Source organism: Ornithodoros turicata, chromosome 10 (genome assembly GCF_037126465.1).
Source record: "Ornithodoros turicata isolate Travis chromosome 10, ASM3712646v1, whole genome shotgun sequence".
Lineage (NCBI taxonomy): Eukaryota > Metazoa > Arthropoda > Arachnida > Ixodida > Argasidae > Ornithodoros > Ornithodoros turicata.
The window spans coordinates 16,777,171-16,795,024 of NC_088210.1; the positions used below are offsets into that span (position 1 = coordinate 16,777,171).

General features: G+C 47.7%; 1 protein-coding gene across 1 annotated transcript in view; it reads left to right on the plus strand.

The window, feature by feature from the left end:
* The window catches only part of LOC135370710 (rifampicin phosphotransferase-like), a 31,034-nt gene extending 15,557 nt beyond the window's left edge, over positions 1 to 15,477 (plus strand). Inside the window, exons 18-41 of the mRNA XM_064604513.1 lie at positions 295 to 359; positions 468 to 615; positions 683 to 800; positions 1,197 to 1,297; positions 1,986 to 2,057; positions 2,113 to 2,219; positions 2,992 to 3,064; positions 4,735 to 4,839; positions 4,912 to 5,070; positions 7,325 to 7,459; positions 7,529 to 7,613; positions 7,676 to 7,761; positions 8,832 to 8,894; positions 9,436 to 9,528; positions 9,649 to 9,708; positions 10,107 to 10,198; positions 10,975 to 11,038; positions 11,106 to 11,269; positions 11,379 to 11,457; positions 12,436 to 12,481; positions 13,367 to 13,443; positions 13,506 to 13,608; positions 14,266 to 14,340; positions 14,421 to 15,477. Of these exons, the coding sequence (XP_064460583.1) occupies positions 295 to 359; positions 468 to 615; positions 683 to 800; positions 1,197 to 1,297; positions 1,986 to 2,057; positions 2,113 to 2,219; positions 2,992 to 3,064; positions 4,735 to 4,839; positions 4,912 to 5,070; positions 7,325 to 7,459; positions 7,529 to 7,613; positions 7,676 to 7,761; positions 8,832 to 8,894; positions 9,436 to 9,528; positions 9,649 to 9,708; positions 10,107 to 10,198; positions 10,975 to 11,038; positions 11,106 to 11,269; positions 11,379 to 11,457; positions 12,436 to 12,481; positions 13,367 to 13,443; positions 13,506 to 13,608; positions 14,266 to 14,340; positions 14,421 to 14,542 (2,292 nt within the window). The 3' untranslated portion in view covers positions 14,543 to 15,477. The remainder of the gene's footprint in view (positions 1 to 294; positions 360 to 467; positions 616 to 682; positions 801 to 1,196; positions 1,298 to 1,985; positions 2,058 to 2,112; positions 2,220 to 2,991; positions 3,065 to 4,734; positions 4,840 to 4,911; positions 5,071 to 7,324; positions 7,460 to 7,528; positions 7,614 to 7,675; positions 7,762 to 8,831; positions 8,895 to 9,435; positions 9,529 to 9,648; positions 9,709 to 10,106; positions 10,199 to 10,974; positions 11,039 to 11,105; positions 11,270 to 11,378; positions 11,458 to 12,435; positions 12,482 to 13,366; positions 13,444 to 13,505; positions 13,609 to 14,265; positions 14,341 to 14,420) is intronic.
* The last annotated feature ends 2,377 nt before the right edge of the window (positions 15,478 to 17,854 follow it).

Consider the following 17,854-nt stretch of genomic DNA (forward strand, 5'->3'; position numbering starts at 1 on the left):
AAAAAATGACCGCCGCAATTTTATGGGTACGTGTCTCATGACGTTTGCGATGACGTGCATAATGCATTGCGCTCGTCTGGCATGCCATTGGGCCAACCACAACGTGGTACCCTATGATCACGTGACGTGTGCCGATGTACGGAGAGTCGTCCCTGTGCTGGAGCTCACCTCGGCACGTTTGCTTAAGTATAAGGCCCCTTTGCCCCTATTCTCATGCATTTTGCAGTAAAAAGAAAGAAACGCGACACGAATATTACCAGGCTCTCATTAAAATAACCTTCGTGATCGTTGCAGATTTTCGAGAGCATTGTCAGGTGCTGGGCATCTCAGTTCAATTTTGCAGCGGTGAACTACAAAAGGTATATATATTTAATCATGCACTTGCATATCTATCCTAAATTGTCGAGCTCACCAAACAAAGTCTCAAATTCAAAGGTCAATTCAAATGACGTGCCTCCGCTCTGCAGGCAGTACGGCCAGCTAGTGAATTCCCCGATGGCTGTAGTCATACAAGAGATGGTACCAGCAAGTGTAGCAGGTGTTATGTTCACCTGCGACCCCGTCACTGGCGATCCGTCATATATTGCAGTAACGGCGAACTACGGACTCGGAGAGGTAATCACGACGCTGCGAGGTGTACTGCTTTAACTGTATACCATATATTCTGTGAGTTCTTCCGTAGTCGGTTGTCTCCGCGTCTGCTGAACCAGATACATTCTTGCTCAAGAGGACGGATGGTATGAGGCCAGTGCTGCACTCGGTGCAACTCGGACAAAAGAGCGTGTACATGACAGAGTCAGGTGAGATGAACAAAGGTTGAGTTAGGAATGTGTCCTGATTTTTGTAGGGCTAGTAGGGCTCAATGATAGGCAAGCCTGAGCGATGGGCAAGAACACCTAAACAAACACAAACACAGGACAGACTCTGTCTTCCCTCGCACCGTCTACATGTTCATGAAGTTCGTTGTTGTCAATTAAACGTCTTGCTGGTTTTGGGCCTTCGTGTTTGTGTTTGTTTACGTGTTCTTGACCATCGCTCAGGCTTGCCTATCATGAAATTTATCCACCAGCTAGCCTGCATTTACGCCATTCTGTCATAGTAGGGCTCGTTACGGAGACGTATTTGTCTCGTGTTCTATCGTGCGTGTATGTCTATCGTTTCTGTCGTGTCTCTTATCTGTCTATCGTGAATTTTAGAAACGGAGGGCGTGCTGATGCAACCCGTTTCCGAAGAGAAGACAAAGCAGAAGTGCATGACAGACGAGCAAGTTGAACAACTGGCTTTCATTGGAACTCAGGTCAGTGTTCTATGAATAGCTGGCATGTGTCTGCGCCGCCTTTCGAAATGTGGCGGTCTCTGTTGAAAAGTTAAAAGCGTACGGTCAATTTTGTTTTTCGTTGTTTACTTTCTCATATTCCTTGTTATTCTTGGTGTCAGTCATTCGCTATTTTTTTGCTCTTTCAAGTAATGCCATTTTTGTAGTTTTTGTATTCAACTTTTTTTAGAGCCATAAGTGGCGAAACCACACCCAAAAAGTTTTTCCACTCCAAAAAGGCTATCTTACAATGATTGTAAATTCTACCGAGAATACGGCAAAGACACACCCATGCAACGCAGCACAAGCGACATGCAAGCGGTGTATGGTGAGCTAGCTCACCACACCCAGGGCATACACAAGGAAAGAACAAGATGGCGCAGTCCGCCACCCATTGTCGCGAGACTCGTAGCTTTTTCCGCCAACGACCGGTACATTAGACGGGGCTCGGCTTTTTCCGGTGCGGTTTCGGAAACAAGGTCGACATGTGTATTCCGGTTTACAAGCTGGGTGTACGTACCTTTTAATTTTTACTGTATTCTTGACTGTACGGTTGTTAATTTTGACGGCGCAGGGGAGATCCGTCACGGCACCAAGAGGCATGCGGCCTGTGGTTATTGGTCGTACTTGCATACATATGTATATATAGATTACGTTTGTATCCCTTCAGATTGAACGGTGTTTCTCTGCCCCTTGTGACATCGAATGGGCCATTCACCAGGGCAAGTACTACCTACTGCAGGTGAATCACAGACCTTGCGACAAACACAGAAGGGTTACATACAATATCGTTACAGTTACGGCCAGTCTCTTCAATCCTCAAGGAAACAGACTACGAATTGATCCACGAATTTGATACGGGACTCAAGAGCGAGAAGGAACTCTTCACGAAGGCCAATGTGTCGTAAGTTTCAGGAACCTGATAGAGGAAACACGAGTGTAGCCTGTAAAATAACACGTCCTCCCATGAAATCATCCCATCAAACTTCCTATCAAGCTACTCGCTCACACTTTTATATTCGGTTAATGGGGCCGATGTCTTATGGGGTAGGACCTTCCATAACTTACTTAGTTTATCGGGAGATTGTTATTTATTGCATATACCTCATTTATTGTCCTTTGTTTATACAGTTTCTTACTTAAAGGGGCTCTAAACAGCAAAAATGCTTCCACGCGGAAAAAATGGTGCCGTTACCTTAAAAGCAATACAAAAGGAACAGGATTCATTCGTTGCGTCGTTTATGATTTATAAACCGCAATTTACACTTTCGCTCTCCTTCACAAGAAGGACGGCAGTGTAGAGCGGCCTGTCATTTGTCTCCTCAAACGACGTGCCCAATCATCGCGGGAGATTGTTTGAGGAGGCCAAATGGATGTCGCGTTTCTTCAGAAGGAGAGAAAGGGTGCACTGCTGTTTCTTTAGCTTATAAATCATGAATTCGCAACCGATGAACCTCATTCCTTTTGTATTGCTGTCACGGGAAAGGCGTCTGTTATTCCGCGATAAATTATTGTAGTTTAGTGTGCCTTTAACTAATTCATCTAAAACGCTGGTAAAATTCACTGGACTGCAAGAGGAAAGAAAACACAGTGTATCCTTACCCCTTTACCATTCGTGACTTCTCTCTCAGTTCGGTACGTTACACACCAAAATAAAAGCGTTTCTCTTTTGGCAGGGAAGTCTTTCCCGGAGCTCTAACCCCACTGGGTTTCGGCATCATTCGGCTGTGCTTCGACACTTTGGCCAGGGTACGTGTTCACCTCCTACTGTTACTAGGTTAGACCGTTTATAGATGTTTTGAAACGTCAGCCTCAGGTGATGTTGCACCGTGGCATTCTCCAATAAATACAGTAATATGTGCTTCCCCAAAAATCGTCAGCACAAATGGACGGCAATAGTGCAGCAGTGAGGCTTCGAAAAAGAAAAAAGAAAAACAAAAAAAAAAAGGCGGAACGTGGAGTTAGTAGTGGCAATATCTGTGCGCTAGCATATGGAGGAAACCTGCAAAAAGTGTGCCAAGTCTAATATTCCTGTCGCACGGAGAGTCTTCAATTGTCATTAGAGAGTTTTAGTACATCGTACGCTATCGCCTTTGCGTACGTAAGGGATAGTGTTGATGGTTCTGCGCATGCCCATAACAGAAAGAGAGAGTCGCGCATTCATGGCAACAGCTCTGAGGTCACAGGAGTTCAAGCAGGTTAGAAGACGTCAGGAACACATAGAATAAGTGCAGGCATTGACGGTGCTGCATACAGTTAGACCAAGGACCCAGGACTGCTGCAAGGCTGAGCGGTTTGTAGTTGAGACGGGTCAGTTGGGCCTGGAGCAGTGCTCTCTCCAAACTGTATAGAGGGCAGTCGATGAGGACGCATTGAATGCTTGCCACTATTGCCACCTAGTGGGAACCCGGGCTGGTTGACGCATAACCCAGTCTGTGTCTGAACGGCGGGGTGAAGGCCACATTGAGGCGAAGTCGATGCAGAAGGGAAGTGAGACAGCGGGGCAAACGGCCTGGGAGGGAAAACGACATAGTTGGATAAAGGCTCATTGAGAGTAATTGAGGCTAATTACAGGGTAATTAAATGGACTTACATGTAGTAAATGAAAGTGTCAAACCAGAAGTCAAGTATAGCTCAGAGGTGGACAACTGGAAGTCAGGTTAGGCCAGAAGTGGAAACCGGAAATCGAGTTAGTATTTACCGTATTTCTCTCGCATTTACTCCTAAATCGCCACTGAATTTTTTCGCCTCGCATGCTAGCGCTTTGACGCTTTGATGACGAGACTGGCTAATGTCTTTGGCTTTTTGTGGCCTTCTTATCTGGTCACAGCTGTGTCCGGCCGTGCGCGAGTGCTCCCACCACCCCAGCTCGCTCTAACGGGTACGCGAATGCTCCAATCGCACAAACAGATCGTGTGCTCTTGGCCGGAGCGGGTGCTCCTTGTGGAGTCGGCTGACTGCTCCAAATTTCCCATTGGAATTCAACACAAGTCTTTTTAGATGCTGGGAAGACCGCTGATACGCTGTCGTGCACGCGAGCACCCAAAAGTATGTGAAGTACAGCACCAGCGGCATGGTCGAGTGGGCTAAGGCTCGTAGGTGGTAGCCAAAGTCGTGCTGAAGACTGGAAAGTGGTGGGTTCGAATCCTACCGCCGGCTGTGCTGTCTGAGGTTTTCCCTGGGTTTTCCGAAGACTTTCCAGACGAATGTTGGCACAGTTCTCCCTGAAGTCGGCCCAGGATGCATACTAATCCCCCTGTTTCCCTACTTTTTTCTGTTGTCCTCTCTCCATCTGTCCACGCCTGTACGTCACTCATAGCCACAGTTGCTTCAAGGTGCTAACACGCAATAACAAAAAAGACGTACAGCACAAAGTAGCACTGCTTCATATCAATTTGTTCACTTACTGACCTTTCCAGGAAGCAACAACCAGACTGGTGCCATCCATACCAAAGGATTCAACATTTTATGCCCCCTTGTTCGTCCCCGTGTGCCGTCATAGCGTCTTCGTGTGGCTTTCAGGGGTACGTATAGACTAAAGAACTAGACGATGGACTGAAGCGTTAATTGACGACCGACCTTTCGCTTCCCAACAGCTACAACGCCCTAGGGGCGAAGACATGATGGCGAAAGCCATGCTATACAGCACAATGGGTAGAGACATCTCGACTGACCCACTCACAAAAGAGAGCGTCAAGAGAGGTGTAGCGACTGACCCCAAGAGGATTCCAACAACAGCTCTCCAAATCTTAAAGGTATGACGTAAAACTAAGCATCTAAGCCCCCTAGTGCGGCACCTTCGTAGTTGAAGCAGCGTACCTAGGGAACCTTTGGGAACTGACGCAGTGCTTACGGTCGATCGGTAGGGAACCTTCGGGAGCTACCACGGTGCATACGGTCGATCGGTAGGGAACCTTTGGGAGATGGCGCGGTGCATATGGTCGATCAGTAGGGACCCTTCGGGAGAAGGCGCGATGCATATGGTTGATCGATAGGGAACCTTCGGGAACTGGCGCGGTGAATACGGTCGATCGGTAGGGACCCTTCGGGAGAAGGCGCGATGCATACGGTTGATCGGTAGGGATCCTTTCGGAACTGGCGCGGTGCATATGGTCGATCGGTAGGAATCCTTTCGGAACTGGCGCGGTGCATATGGTCCATCGGTAGGAAACCTTCGGGAACTGGCGCGGTGTATATGGTCGATCAGTAGGGAACCTTTCGGAACTGGCGCAGTGCATGCGGTCGATCGGTAGGGAACCTTGGGGAACTGGCGCGGTGCATACAGTCGATCGGTATGGAACCTTTCGGAACTGGCGTGGTGCATACGGTCGATCGGTAGGGAACCTTTGGGAACCGGTGCAGTGCATACGGTCGATCATACGGTTTCCGCATGATCGAGCGGCAAGGAATCGGTCAGGGTCTCTTCATGAAGTGTTTTCGGGAACTGGGGTGAAACACTGCTGCGATACATGTGGCACCATCTTTCAACTAAAATATATATATAGTCTTTCGGGGTGCTGTAAAGATTCTTTCACGGAGCAATAACAAACATGGTCTCATACGTATTCACCCGATATTGCTATTAGACTTCTGGAGTTTGTACAATTCACTAAACAGAACGCTTGAACAATTCTAACTCACCAAGTCATCTCCACATGTAACAGCATCCAAAATGGTGGCAGACGTCTTTTCGGATGTTTTTCGTTACGACGCGTTTTTTTTACCTCTGTGGTCGGAATGAAGATGAGTAAAAATATTAGCACTCCGTGAGGTTGTCGAGAAACGAACGCTGATGAGGCATCATTGCAGCATCCGCATAACACTTTACGGGCAAACGAGCGGACGGGAGCTCCATCTGGGGAAACACACAACACTTGTTAACACTTGAATGCCGTGGACTAGATGGGATCCTGTTGGCGGCGGCCATGTTTCGCTTCGCACTGTCCCCGAAGGAGAACGATCAGAAGCGAACCGACCGTCGACCCCAAAAGCGGCCACGAGGATCCCCGCGCGGACCGCGCGCTAAGGGTAATCCGTTCGAGATAGAGCGCATGCGGCCCGCTCCAATCTCTCCCAAGCGACCGTGTGGGGCGTGTTCGACCAGTTCGCAACTCTCTACTGCAGCATACTACTAAAGTGTGAAGTAAAGCGGCATTAAAGTGCAAATCTTTCTCCTCGAAGTATGAAATATGCCGTTACCTTGACAGAAACACAAAAGAACGATATTCATTCTCTGCTTCGTTTGTGGTTTGTGAGTGAAAAAGACCCAAACTTTCCCTCTTCCGCCTCTTCTCAGGAAGGCCTACACTGTCGAGCGAGGTCTGATTGGTTTCCTCAAGTGATTTGGCCAATCAACGTGGAGGATCGCTTGAGGGAACCAATCCAAGCCCGCATTGTCCTGCTCTGTGACTGTTCTTCATCTGGGCTCTGTACCCTTAGCCCCGAAGAACAGACTTTGTTGGAAATGTTGGGACGTCCTGATGTTATTCCCTTAACATTTCCTCAGCGGTTCGCAGGATTCTGTTTAGTCCATAATACTGTTGGTCCCTGGTGGGACTCGTGCACAACATAGAGTAACAATTAACGTGCAACATAAACATGGTAACGAAATGGGAAGCAACTGTTCGGAGGGCTGGAACACAACACAAGCCTTAAGGTGCCTGTACATGGTTCGTAGCCTGCCGCTGTCTGGCTTTTTCGACGACTGCCGTATTTTAACGTTAAATACCATGGTTTCTACTGCTACGAAACTATATCCAGATCGGGCCGCATATACGCGATGTAAACCATTGGATATGTTAAGAGGGCAGCGTTCTCTTTTACTTCACAATTTCTTCACAAAGAACTGCATCAAGTGGCATTTCTTATTTTAGTTTTACCGCATAACACATCCTCCGACGACAGTTTAGGTCCCAAACACCCATTATTATTATTATTATTCGTTTTATCTTGCATTGCAAATCTCGTGCTTTATCTTCCGGTAACGTGGGACTCCTATCATTTTCACAGATGCTGTTCACCGTGCAAAAGCAACTTGATGCAGTGACCCGTTTCAGTAAGAGCTACAATTTATCCATGGATGGCCTCTCTACGTCACAGCAAATGTACAGAAGGATTGGGTCGAACCTCAGGTTTCTTGCAAAGGTATGCGCCGTTGTAGGCGAAAGGTTTCGCAGTATTAACTGTTTTGTAACTGTTTACCTCGGTTCGTAGCCCTCGACGGCGTTGATCGAAGCGTTTTCCGCTTCTTCTTTGTATAATCTCGTCATCCTGAGGATCCTTATCGCCGCCAAAGGAGGTAAGTATATTCACGTTCAGTGTTACTGTGATGCACATGTATGACGTACGCCTCCGTTGCAGACATGACACCTCAAATACTTGTGGATTTCTCCAAGATGCTTCGCGGTTGCGACACGGAAAGTGCTGATGTTCCCAACAGCATATTGGTATGAGCTTATGGTCACAATGTGAATATTAGGTAGTAGAGTAGAGCATCGTTATAACGAGGTGAACGGGACCGAGAAAAAATTCGATATAGTTGGATGTCTCTGGCACCCTTTTAGTTTAGGTGCAAAAAAGAAAAAAGGATGTGAGAGGGCTCTGCCGGCTCATCCATCGCTGTAAGGAGAATCGGCTAGCACTATACAGTTCGAATAATCCGGGTTGAAGCGCATACATTTCGGGTTTCCGTAAAACGCCGAATGAAGCGGTAATTCGAGTAGAACGGTTTCGTTATAATGAGGGCGTATTAATTCTCGAACCCGTAGCCAAACGCGAATGATCCTCCATCACTCCGCGTCATCAGAGTGAAAGCATTAGTTTATCTACTTGTAATAGGGGTGATTTCACGTTGAATCACAGTGCAAAGTGGTCAGCCAATGACCTAGTTATGGGAGTCGGTCTAGATATTGCTACACTGCGATGTTTTGATGACGTAGTAGTACGATGTGAGCTCTTCGCACAGCCAATGAAAGATCGCTGATGGGGGACGAGTAGTAGCTCTCATCGGTTGGCCATTCGAAGACCAGTGCCTTGTCTTTCTGCCGAACAGGATAGTGAATCATTCACAAAGGTTGGGCTTGTTGTATCCTAGTTCCATCCTTGTTGAATGGTCCCTTCCAGCATGATCTGAGAGGAAATCAGAGCACATCGCGAGTAACTTTTTAGTGTCCTAGATCGCACGTACTGTTATGCCTTTACCCTCGCGTATGACGACATGCCTGAGCAACTTGATGGCGTACTTGCCGGGTTTGAACCCGCAACGTTGGGATCAGTAGACTCATCCGTAACCTACTGATCCACCGACGCTGGTTCTCTTGAAATAAACGACATCGTAGAACGGGACAGGTGAACTGAAGCAACCGTGAAGAACGGTGGAACGGCTAGAAATAATGGATTCTACGAAGAGATTAGGAAATAGATGGAATCAAGATGATGTGTCGGTGAAAGATAGCATTTCGTTTAGTCTGAAGAGCCCGCACAGCAAACTCGCCCTCATGATTGTTTATACTGACAGGAACTGGGAAACCTGCTGCGAAAGTCAGAAGACCGTGACAGGTTCCTTACAATGTCTGTGGAGGTGAGAGCAAGATAGTTCTTGTTTTGCGATCCAGTATCGTTCGGGTAACAATATACCAGCGCGGAGGATGGCGAGAATAGTGTAGTCACTCATGTGAAGCGAATAACCCGGAGGCGAATCCAGGATTTTTCTGGGTGTGGTGGTGGAGACCGGCCCACTACAGCGCATGATGCACACACTACCAATGTCAATCAAGAGAGAGGGGGGGGGGGGGGGGGGGGGTAAGACATCGGGACTTCCCCACAACAGCCCCTGGAACAACCCCATCCCTCAAGCACGATGTGGCGTCACAAAAATCCGAAATAAATCGTTAGCCATAGAATCCGCTTGCGTTGTATCGCCTATTGAGCACCATCAGCGATACGTTACGGACCTACGAAATATCACCAAATGTGAACGTTTTTCAACCGTACCTTCACTTAAGACGTCTTGAAACACCGACAAGTAACTTTATAGCGCTTTTAGAGATAACGAAGTTTCTTCTGAACCACATTGTAGAAATGTGGTCAGTGTCTAATGAGTGCACTATTGTATATTGCAGGACGCCACTGCATGGCTCAAGACTACAGACAGCATGTGTGGAGTGAAGTTCCGGGAATTTCTAGAAAAGCATGGACATAGGAACGTCAAAGAGGTATAGGCACATAGGCGGCAACCAAAATGTGCGTTGCAAGTATACCGCGACGCATCGACGAAGCCGAACTGTGCTGCCGTGACTGCGAATGTCAAAACTGCTTTCTTTCTACCTTTCCAGTTCGACGTATACACAAAGCCGTGGGGAATGGAGCCGTCTTCACTCATTGCGTCACTCAAGGTTAGTGTGTGCACGTTGCTAAGCTTTATATTCTTGTCCTATATGTTGATTCACTGATATGCGTGCAGCCCTCCTGCAGACTACTCTTTTTAGTAGGCGACGCAGTCGGTAGGGGTACTTGCAGAGCCGCTCGGAATTTCAGACAAGTGTGCCGCAAGCAGGGCTTGTTGCCGGAAACGCGAAGTAGAAACAGAATCGAAAATATTGTGCTTCCAGTACCAGAGACCGAACAGGAACGCAATCCAATGGCCATATAACCATAACGGAATTACGGAACCATAACGGAATCTAACTGATGGCACGGCAGGTGTCACGCGTGCCGCTTGCACTGCCGCCAATACGCGACAATTTTAAAAAAAAATCGACATGTACACGTGTTTGATCGTTCTGTAACCCAGGCGGCTGCTACAGCACCATCGACCACTGAGAACAGAACCACAGCGGAATGGACATTGGACAACCTGTCGTACAACCTCACAATTTTTCAAAGGTGACATAGATTCTACAGTTTACGTGAGTGTTCTTTTTTCTTTTTTTAACGATGACCCTGAACACCATAAGAAACACTACGACAGCACTTGGCTTGGGTCGTGGCTGTCTCTTGAAGTTTGTCCACCAGCCGTTTGACGCGCGCAATGTTTTGACGCCCGCCCCGCACGGGGAGCGGCATACTTGAGCAAGTCGTACCATATCACCAAATTGCTACAGTCCACGGCCGCGGTAGCCGCGGTACAGGGATGTATATGCCAAGTCCCCCCAAATCCACCTCGGAAAAGCGTGCAACGAAGAAGGCCGCCACTAGATACCCCACTGTTGCCGTTCCGGATCACTTCAGCGCGCTAAGTTTAGCGGCAAAATGTTTTTGTTGTTTCTGCGAATGAATCTAGTCTTTATATGTCCAAATAAAACGTATATGTCCATATAACAACTTTCTGTGTCGTGTTTCACTTTTTGGTCCCGTTTTTAAACGTGTTGAGCGATCGGAAGGATCTAGTGCACGCCTGCGTGCATCACATAGCGTACCTGTCGTACCAGGCGCCGCAGGTGCAGTCGTCCATTTCTCCTTCGGTGACTTGACCTGACTTGGATTGTGCTTCAACTGGATCTTTAGCGCGCTACAACCAAACGCAAGCCAACGTCTGGTAACAATGGGGTATCTAAGGGCGGCCTCCGGCATTGCATGCATCGGGATAGGAACAAATACATGGGAAAATGGCGACCTTGGGGGACCTCGTATATGCATACGTGCCTTTGTACTTCTTTCAGGCTGCTGCTTAACTTCTTGCTGCCGCGCGCGCGAACTGCAGTGGCAGGGCGCGAGACAGCAAAAGTGAGTCCATGGCGCTCTCTCTAGAGCGACAGTGCGTTCCCTAAATTATGCGGATTTTACCCGACAGTCTGCTACGGTGAGGATGATCCACAAGTTCCGCGTTGCCTTCATCCAACTGGCCAATCAAATGGTGCGAGAAGGGAGAATTCCGGAACCAGACATCCTGTTCTTCATGACATTCGAAGAAATCGGGCAACTACTCGAGACGCGGTCTCCCACCATAGCAGCCAAGTAAGCTGGCATATATGCGTTTTTATAACAAATTAATGAAAGACGTTCCGACGTGCTACGACGAAAAGTTGTACGATTTCTTACGCGGTTTTTATTCAAAACCTTCCAGGGCTTCCCGCAGGTTCCGGCTCCACGCTGAGCTGAACAAGGACAGGTATCCCAACCTAATGGTAGGCGTTCCAAAACCGGTACGTATCGGGCGTTCATGGCATACGTGTGCAATGCTTGTCGGCTAGAAAGTGTGAGAGTAAGGGAAAGGGGGATGGTTTGGGGGAGAGGAAGGACCTGGAACCTCGTTGCCTAAAGTGTACTACTTTTCTCACCGACTAAAAGCCCCTGTACACACGGACACGAAACTTGCTTCTTCCCTTGCATAGCCCTGTATATTTTCCCGCGTCACCTCAACCAACGCCAGATCAAACAAGGCATTACCGCTAATCAGCGGGATACAGTCAGTGAGGCAGCCATGCTTTCAGCGACCGTAACCACGGAAACGTGCCACCAGAGGCCGCATGGGCATCCATTTATAGCCACAAAAAGCCTGTGCGGCGATTGGCTGGACAAGCCAATCGTTGTCGCTGTCAGACATATGTCAGCACAGTTGCCTTAGAAGTCGGCCCAGGACGCGCATGCCCAAAGAGCGTTAGTCGTGACGTTGCCCACGTCTGTGAGGCCGACAGCGCCGAGCTCTTTCACTAGCACCCCCACCTGCACCCACGGTTGTCGTATTGTATTGAATGCAATGAATCGTGAAGTTGGCCCAGGACGCAGTGTCCCCCCCCCTCTCCGTCCGATAGTCGCGACGTTGCCCGCCTAAGCGTGGCCGACTACGGCTTGACGATGTTTGCAAGTTTGTGAGGAACCTAGTTTCTTTGCGTACCGCAAATGGCGCTAGCTACATGACTGACGACTGACTCCTAGCAAGACATCCTAGAAAGATCCCTCTGAGGTTTTCCCATTCGTTGTCCTGTAACACGTGACTTGCAAAGCGCGGCATCAAGTCATGCTCACTCGCCACAATCGCTTCTTCTTCACTGTCTGCTTTCCTGTTCAGTGCCGCCAGTAAGAGAGCTCTGTAAATCTTCATCCCATCCCATAGTCTAGCTCTACATACGTACTGATTCCATCCTTGCGGCTTTTATCGCCACAATTATTATGTTTCCTAGATCGAGCGGGAGTTGAAGTACATAGAAGGAGAAACTGAACTTAAAGGTAAGAAAATCTTATGACCTTCAGACCTTTTGATAGGATACGTGATCTCATATAAGACATAATTCGCACCTATTTCAAAATACGCCGTAAATGTACAGAGTAGATATACAGATTTTGCAGGCATTTGTATTTCTTACACACACCACGAAACAGCTTTCGTCAAGGTGCTGCATTAATTCATCGAATGCGACTCCATGTGGCTTTTACAGCTCAATGGCGTTACCGCTTGAGACAAGTTGACTCTCTCAGATGCTGTCACTGCAGTGCTCTAGAAGATCTAGAGCACATTCTACTTCACTGTCCACACCACCAACACTCCCGAACCGTACTCTCCGGATTTCTTAATCAGCTGGACTCTCGCCCAAATTTGCTTGGTCCCTGCCCAAATCCAGTCCACCAACGCTGTGCCCTCAAAAGCTCTTTTGACATCTTTGGACACCGTAGGACTTCGGACCTTTTTGTGAAGGGGTTCATTATTTCATTCCCCACATCACCATCAACAATGGGGTAGAGTATAGCTCCTGGCGATGAAACTCCCCATTTATCATCTTAAAAATAAAGTTGTTGTTGTTGTTGTTGACACACGCACAGAGAGAGAGAGAGACAGACAGACCGACAGACAGACAGACATACCACGTACCTGCCCCCATGCAGAAATGTATGGAGGCAGTGGGGGGGGGGGGGGATTCTGTTAGTTCTGCACAACCCCGTTGAGAAGCACTGCATCACACAGTTGTACTGGACGCGCAGTTGACCATTTTCATGCTCATTTAACACATGAACAAGAACATGACCTGAAACATGTTAACATCTTTTCGTGAGCAGCCGAACTCAAACACCTCACGAGGCATCATTCAGCAATATTGACCTGATTCCCCCCGTCAGGTAGTCCTATGAGTCAAGGTATCGCCAGGGGCTATGCACGAGTGGTACGAGACTTTGAAGAGGCACATCTCATTAAGGTACAATGGAGACAGTGATGCGTAAGCATAAATCAACTGAAAAGTTGTCATTTATTGTGCAGAAGGGAGACATCCTAATCACGACGGCAACTGACACAGGGTGGACTCCGTACTTCCCACTCCTGGGCGGAGTGGTAACAGAGATAGGAGGACCGCTATCTCACGGTACAGTATCGGCATGAAAGATAGACTGAATCGCTGAATAAACCATGTATATAAGTCGGCGTAGATGCAAGTCTAGCCGGAGGATAAACTTCATGATAGGCGAGCCTGAGCGAAGGGCGAAACACACACAAGCACACACAACACGTTTATGTTGTGTCTTGTCGTGTTTGTGTGTTTTTCGCTCATCACTCAAGCTTGCCTATCATGAAATTAAACCATGTTTCCCTTCGGCCATTCTGTTGTTGTCTGGTAGCCAAGAAGACAATTAGTATTCGCCCCGAGATCGAACGGTGCCGGCGCGCTGCGGAGAAACGACGAACTACCGTAGTGTGGATAGCTTCCTCGCGTCGTCCGCTTTTACACGTTTATTTTCCGCGTTCAGTGCAGTAGGCGGAGCATTGGGGAACCGAATAGTATCGTACCATTGCGGCACAAGTGATCTTCCGGTGAATACACACAAGAATTATGGAAAAGAACCATCAACTACGAACATCGGCCGGCGCGTTATCCACACCAGAAAGGCGACGGTGTCGCCCCCTATAGGTCGATCTCGCAGCGAAATTCGCACAGTCATATCCAATACCTTTCTCGTGTTTTGAGAATCCTAGTGCGTTTTGTTATACCTCACGAGTACCACGTAACTGCTTCCTTCCTCAGGAGCTGTAGTTGCGAGAGAGTACGGCCTACCGTGTGTGGTTGGAATCGACGATGCCACATCGCTATTGAGAACCGGTACGTAAGCACCAATTTTATTATCGTACGACAAAACAGTTTCATTCACCGAAGGAACAATAAATTTTTCCTCTTCGCAGGCGATTATGTCCTTCTTGACGGCAATACGGGGAGCCTAAGGAGGGTTCAGAAACCGCAGGATGACGAAGGCGAACTCCATGACGTGTTCCAAGGGACCCCACGCCTGCAGGGGCATCTGTGACACTAAACGTTGAACGGGACTCTGTGAGAACGCTTGTCCAACTGCGTCTGTAAGGCATATTGAGAGCAGTAGACGTGCGTATCCCTGCTGCTCAAAGTGGCTCCTATACCAAAGTCACACGGCAAAGTGAATGACATTTCCAGCTAATGACAGTCGAAGCGAATGTCATTCGTTTGTACTGCGTCGAGACTAATTAAGACAGTGGATAATTAAGACACCAGGGCCGAACATATGAAGCACTATAGAGGTACATAAAGTATATTTTTATTTCGTTTTCTCGAAACTAGCGGAGCAACAGATTATTTCACAAAAGCGTGGCGTTTTGGACGACGCTCAGTTGGCTAAGTATCACGAGCCAAGACAAGTAAGAAGCCTATCTGTACCACACTTGGGGACATGGCGACTGGGAACGAGAGTAGTTCTCCGAAAAACGGTGTTAAGCTGTCCTTCCGTCGTGTCAAAAGTTATTAAATTCATGTTAAAATATTTGATTACAACTTCTCATTCGTTTTTGATTTCGTCAAACGGTTTATCGTTGTTGTTTTCGCAACCTCTCTACTGCGAGAGTACGCAGTCGGTGGGAGAGGGAAAAGCGAAGGAGTTCCCCGAATTTATTCGCATGTATTGCCATTTGATTTCACAGTGTGACACGGAACGAATGTCATTCAGTGCGAATGTCATTCGCTGGGAATGACATTCAATTTGCCGTGTGACAAGGGGTATTAGTCTACTGTTCTACCGAAAAATGTAATCATTAATGGTACGGGTGATCGGCTGGTCATGACATCCGTTAGAAAAAGATTATGTCCTACAAATATATTCCCGTCTCCGTGAATTACACATATGATTATATGGTTGACTCTATCGAGCACCCTCGTGCTTACGGTGTCTGACGAAAATGTTGCAAGGTAATAAAATTAAGTTATAAAAGTCGATATTATTTCGCGATTTGAAACAAATCCATGAAATCAATTGAAAAATATTCTGGTAGTTCATACGTCGTTACGGGATAGACAGAATAACTCGAGCACACCTATTTTTGCATAGTCCAGTTGAACCCTTCTTCACACTGCACACTGCAGAACCCGCGACAATGAAGAGACCGACGGGGCTGCAGCAGCTGCGTACCATTCTCGATCAAGCGTGCGGATTACCCTCCCCAAAGGCGACAGGCGAACCTTCCTCAATGATGTGGGGAAGCCTCACGCACATGCACAATGGTCCCGTGACGTTCCATCGAGAGTTCTGATGCGTGAAATGGACCTTGACCTTTGCTTCAGCATGCCCTCTCGTGTGCCTCGCCATTTTGCATCGCCATTTTGCATCGCTGATGCATAGGCTTCGTCTCGGGGCTGCGTTCACCCCTCATTTCAAGCATCTGATCGGCCGCTCCGCCTCCATGCTCCGCTCTCGCTATGCTGTTTTGGCGGTTACCAAGCATGTGCTTCTCGACTGCCATCTTTACAGCTCCCAAAGAGCAGCTCTGCAGTGTCGTCTGCAATCGCATTGGCAACCATCCTCGGCCCTTGGTCTAACCAGATCGACCATCGTCAAACTCTGGATTACTTCCAGATTTTTCTCCGGGACACTAGTCTTTTCTCTCTACCCTATAATGTGTCTGCGTACCTGCGTGCTGTGGGTGCGTCTTTGTGTGTGGTGCTTTTTGCCTAGCGTTCTGTTGATGTTGACTGTCGATCCCTATTCAGCGCCGTTCATCATCTCATCATCAGAAAACGTCTCATTCCGTCCATGGTGCCTTGGAGCCTTTTGCTTCTTCTTCTTCCTCTTTTGTTTTCTTTTCTCTTTTGTTCCTCTCCTCCCCCTTCTTCTTCATCATCATCATCCTCATCATCATCACCACAAACCTGCCATCGCCCCTTTTCTATCAGTCACGATGGTCATTCCGTCGTTGAGAAACATTGGTACTTTAGGAGTTCAAAAGATCTGCTCCTTGGGTTTAGCGAACTGGTATGTCAGACCTCACAATGGAAAGTTGGGCCAGTTGGTAATTTGACATCACTAAGGTAGGGCGAGAGACACACACAACCACAAGCTCGAGTTCGAGCTCGTCCCTTGTGGCTGTGTGTGTGTCTCGCTCTACCTTAATCATGTCAGACCTCACAAAGTCTCAGAGGGGGATGATAATTGGCGCGCACCTCGTTGTGGCGTCTGTGGCATGAGTTGCTGAATTGATGGACACGTTGAAGTCCACTGTTTCCTTGGTCACGTGGCAGTGTACGAAGACCAGCGAAACATCTGAGGTCGAAAATCAAAAGCTCGATGCGAGGGGCAGAACAGCACTGTCGAATTGTGGCCAGGAAACACAAAACTACAGCCCCACAGGTCACTGCAGAGTTGAATGCAAGCTTGAGGGAACCAGTGTCGGCGAAAACTATCAACCGTATCATGCGCAGAAGGGTGTCCTACTCCGTATTGAGCAAAATAACGTGTGATGTGTGGTTGGTATCCGAGTTATGTTGTCCAGTCCCTGTATCTAACTGTTACGCGTCACACTCGAACGTGAGCACCGTTCCATTTCAAACGTACACAAAAGCTATTAGAGAGTATTAGGAAAACATAGAAGTTTTACGATAACGTTTCCGAAAACATGATACGCCAATTACGTGACTCGTTTGGAGGGGGTGACATCGCGTTGCTGATATCTGATTGGCTGACAGCGATACGGAGTCGTAATCTGGAGACGCTTATCATATCATAAAACTCCCTATTATCACATTATATTACAACAGCGCAGCAATGTTACGTCAAAGCAACCTGGGGAGAGACATATTTACTTGCTTGCTTGCTTCCCCCGCGTACACTACGACACTGCAGTGAAAGCACGCTTTACAGGAGACCGTCACGGAGGGATGGACACGCGCTTTGTCAGACTTCGCTCCCTATTTGTAGAATGTGCTGTGCTCTAACAAATAGGATTCTCGAGAACAGGCTCAGCATTACTTTGTCCTTGCAGGACACTCTGAAGGACCATGGTTTGTGCCTATTGATCTACAGGCCACCACTACACTATAATATCTATTACCTTCCTAACAACCTCGCAGAACCATTTATCATCATCAGTTTATCTGTTATTATTGTTGTTGTCCTTTGCGTAATAGTGTCGGCATGGTGATGAAATGGCCGATAATATGATAATACGGCAGATAAGATGTACCATTTTTCATGATGAAAAGCTTTGAAGTACATGGAACAAAAATGTAGCAAAAACCTACCTAGTCGCTGACGCCGAGCAAGTAGGGGACCAAAAGATTCGTTGTGAACATCTGCGAATTAACAGAGAAAATACTGAAC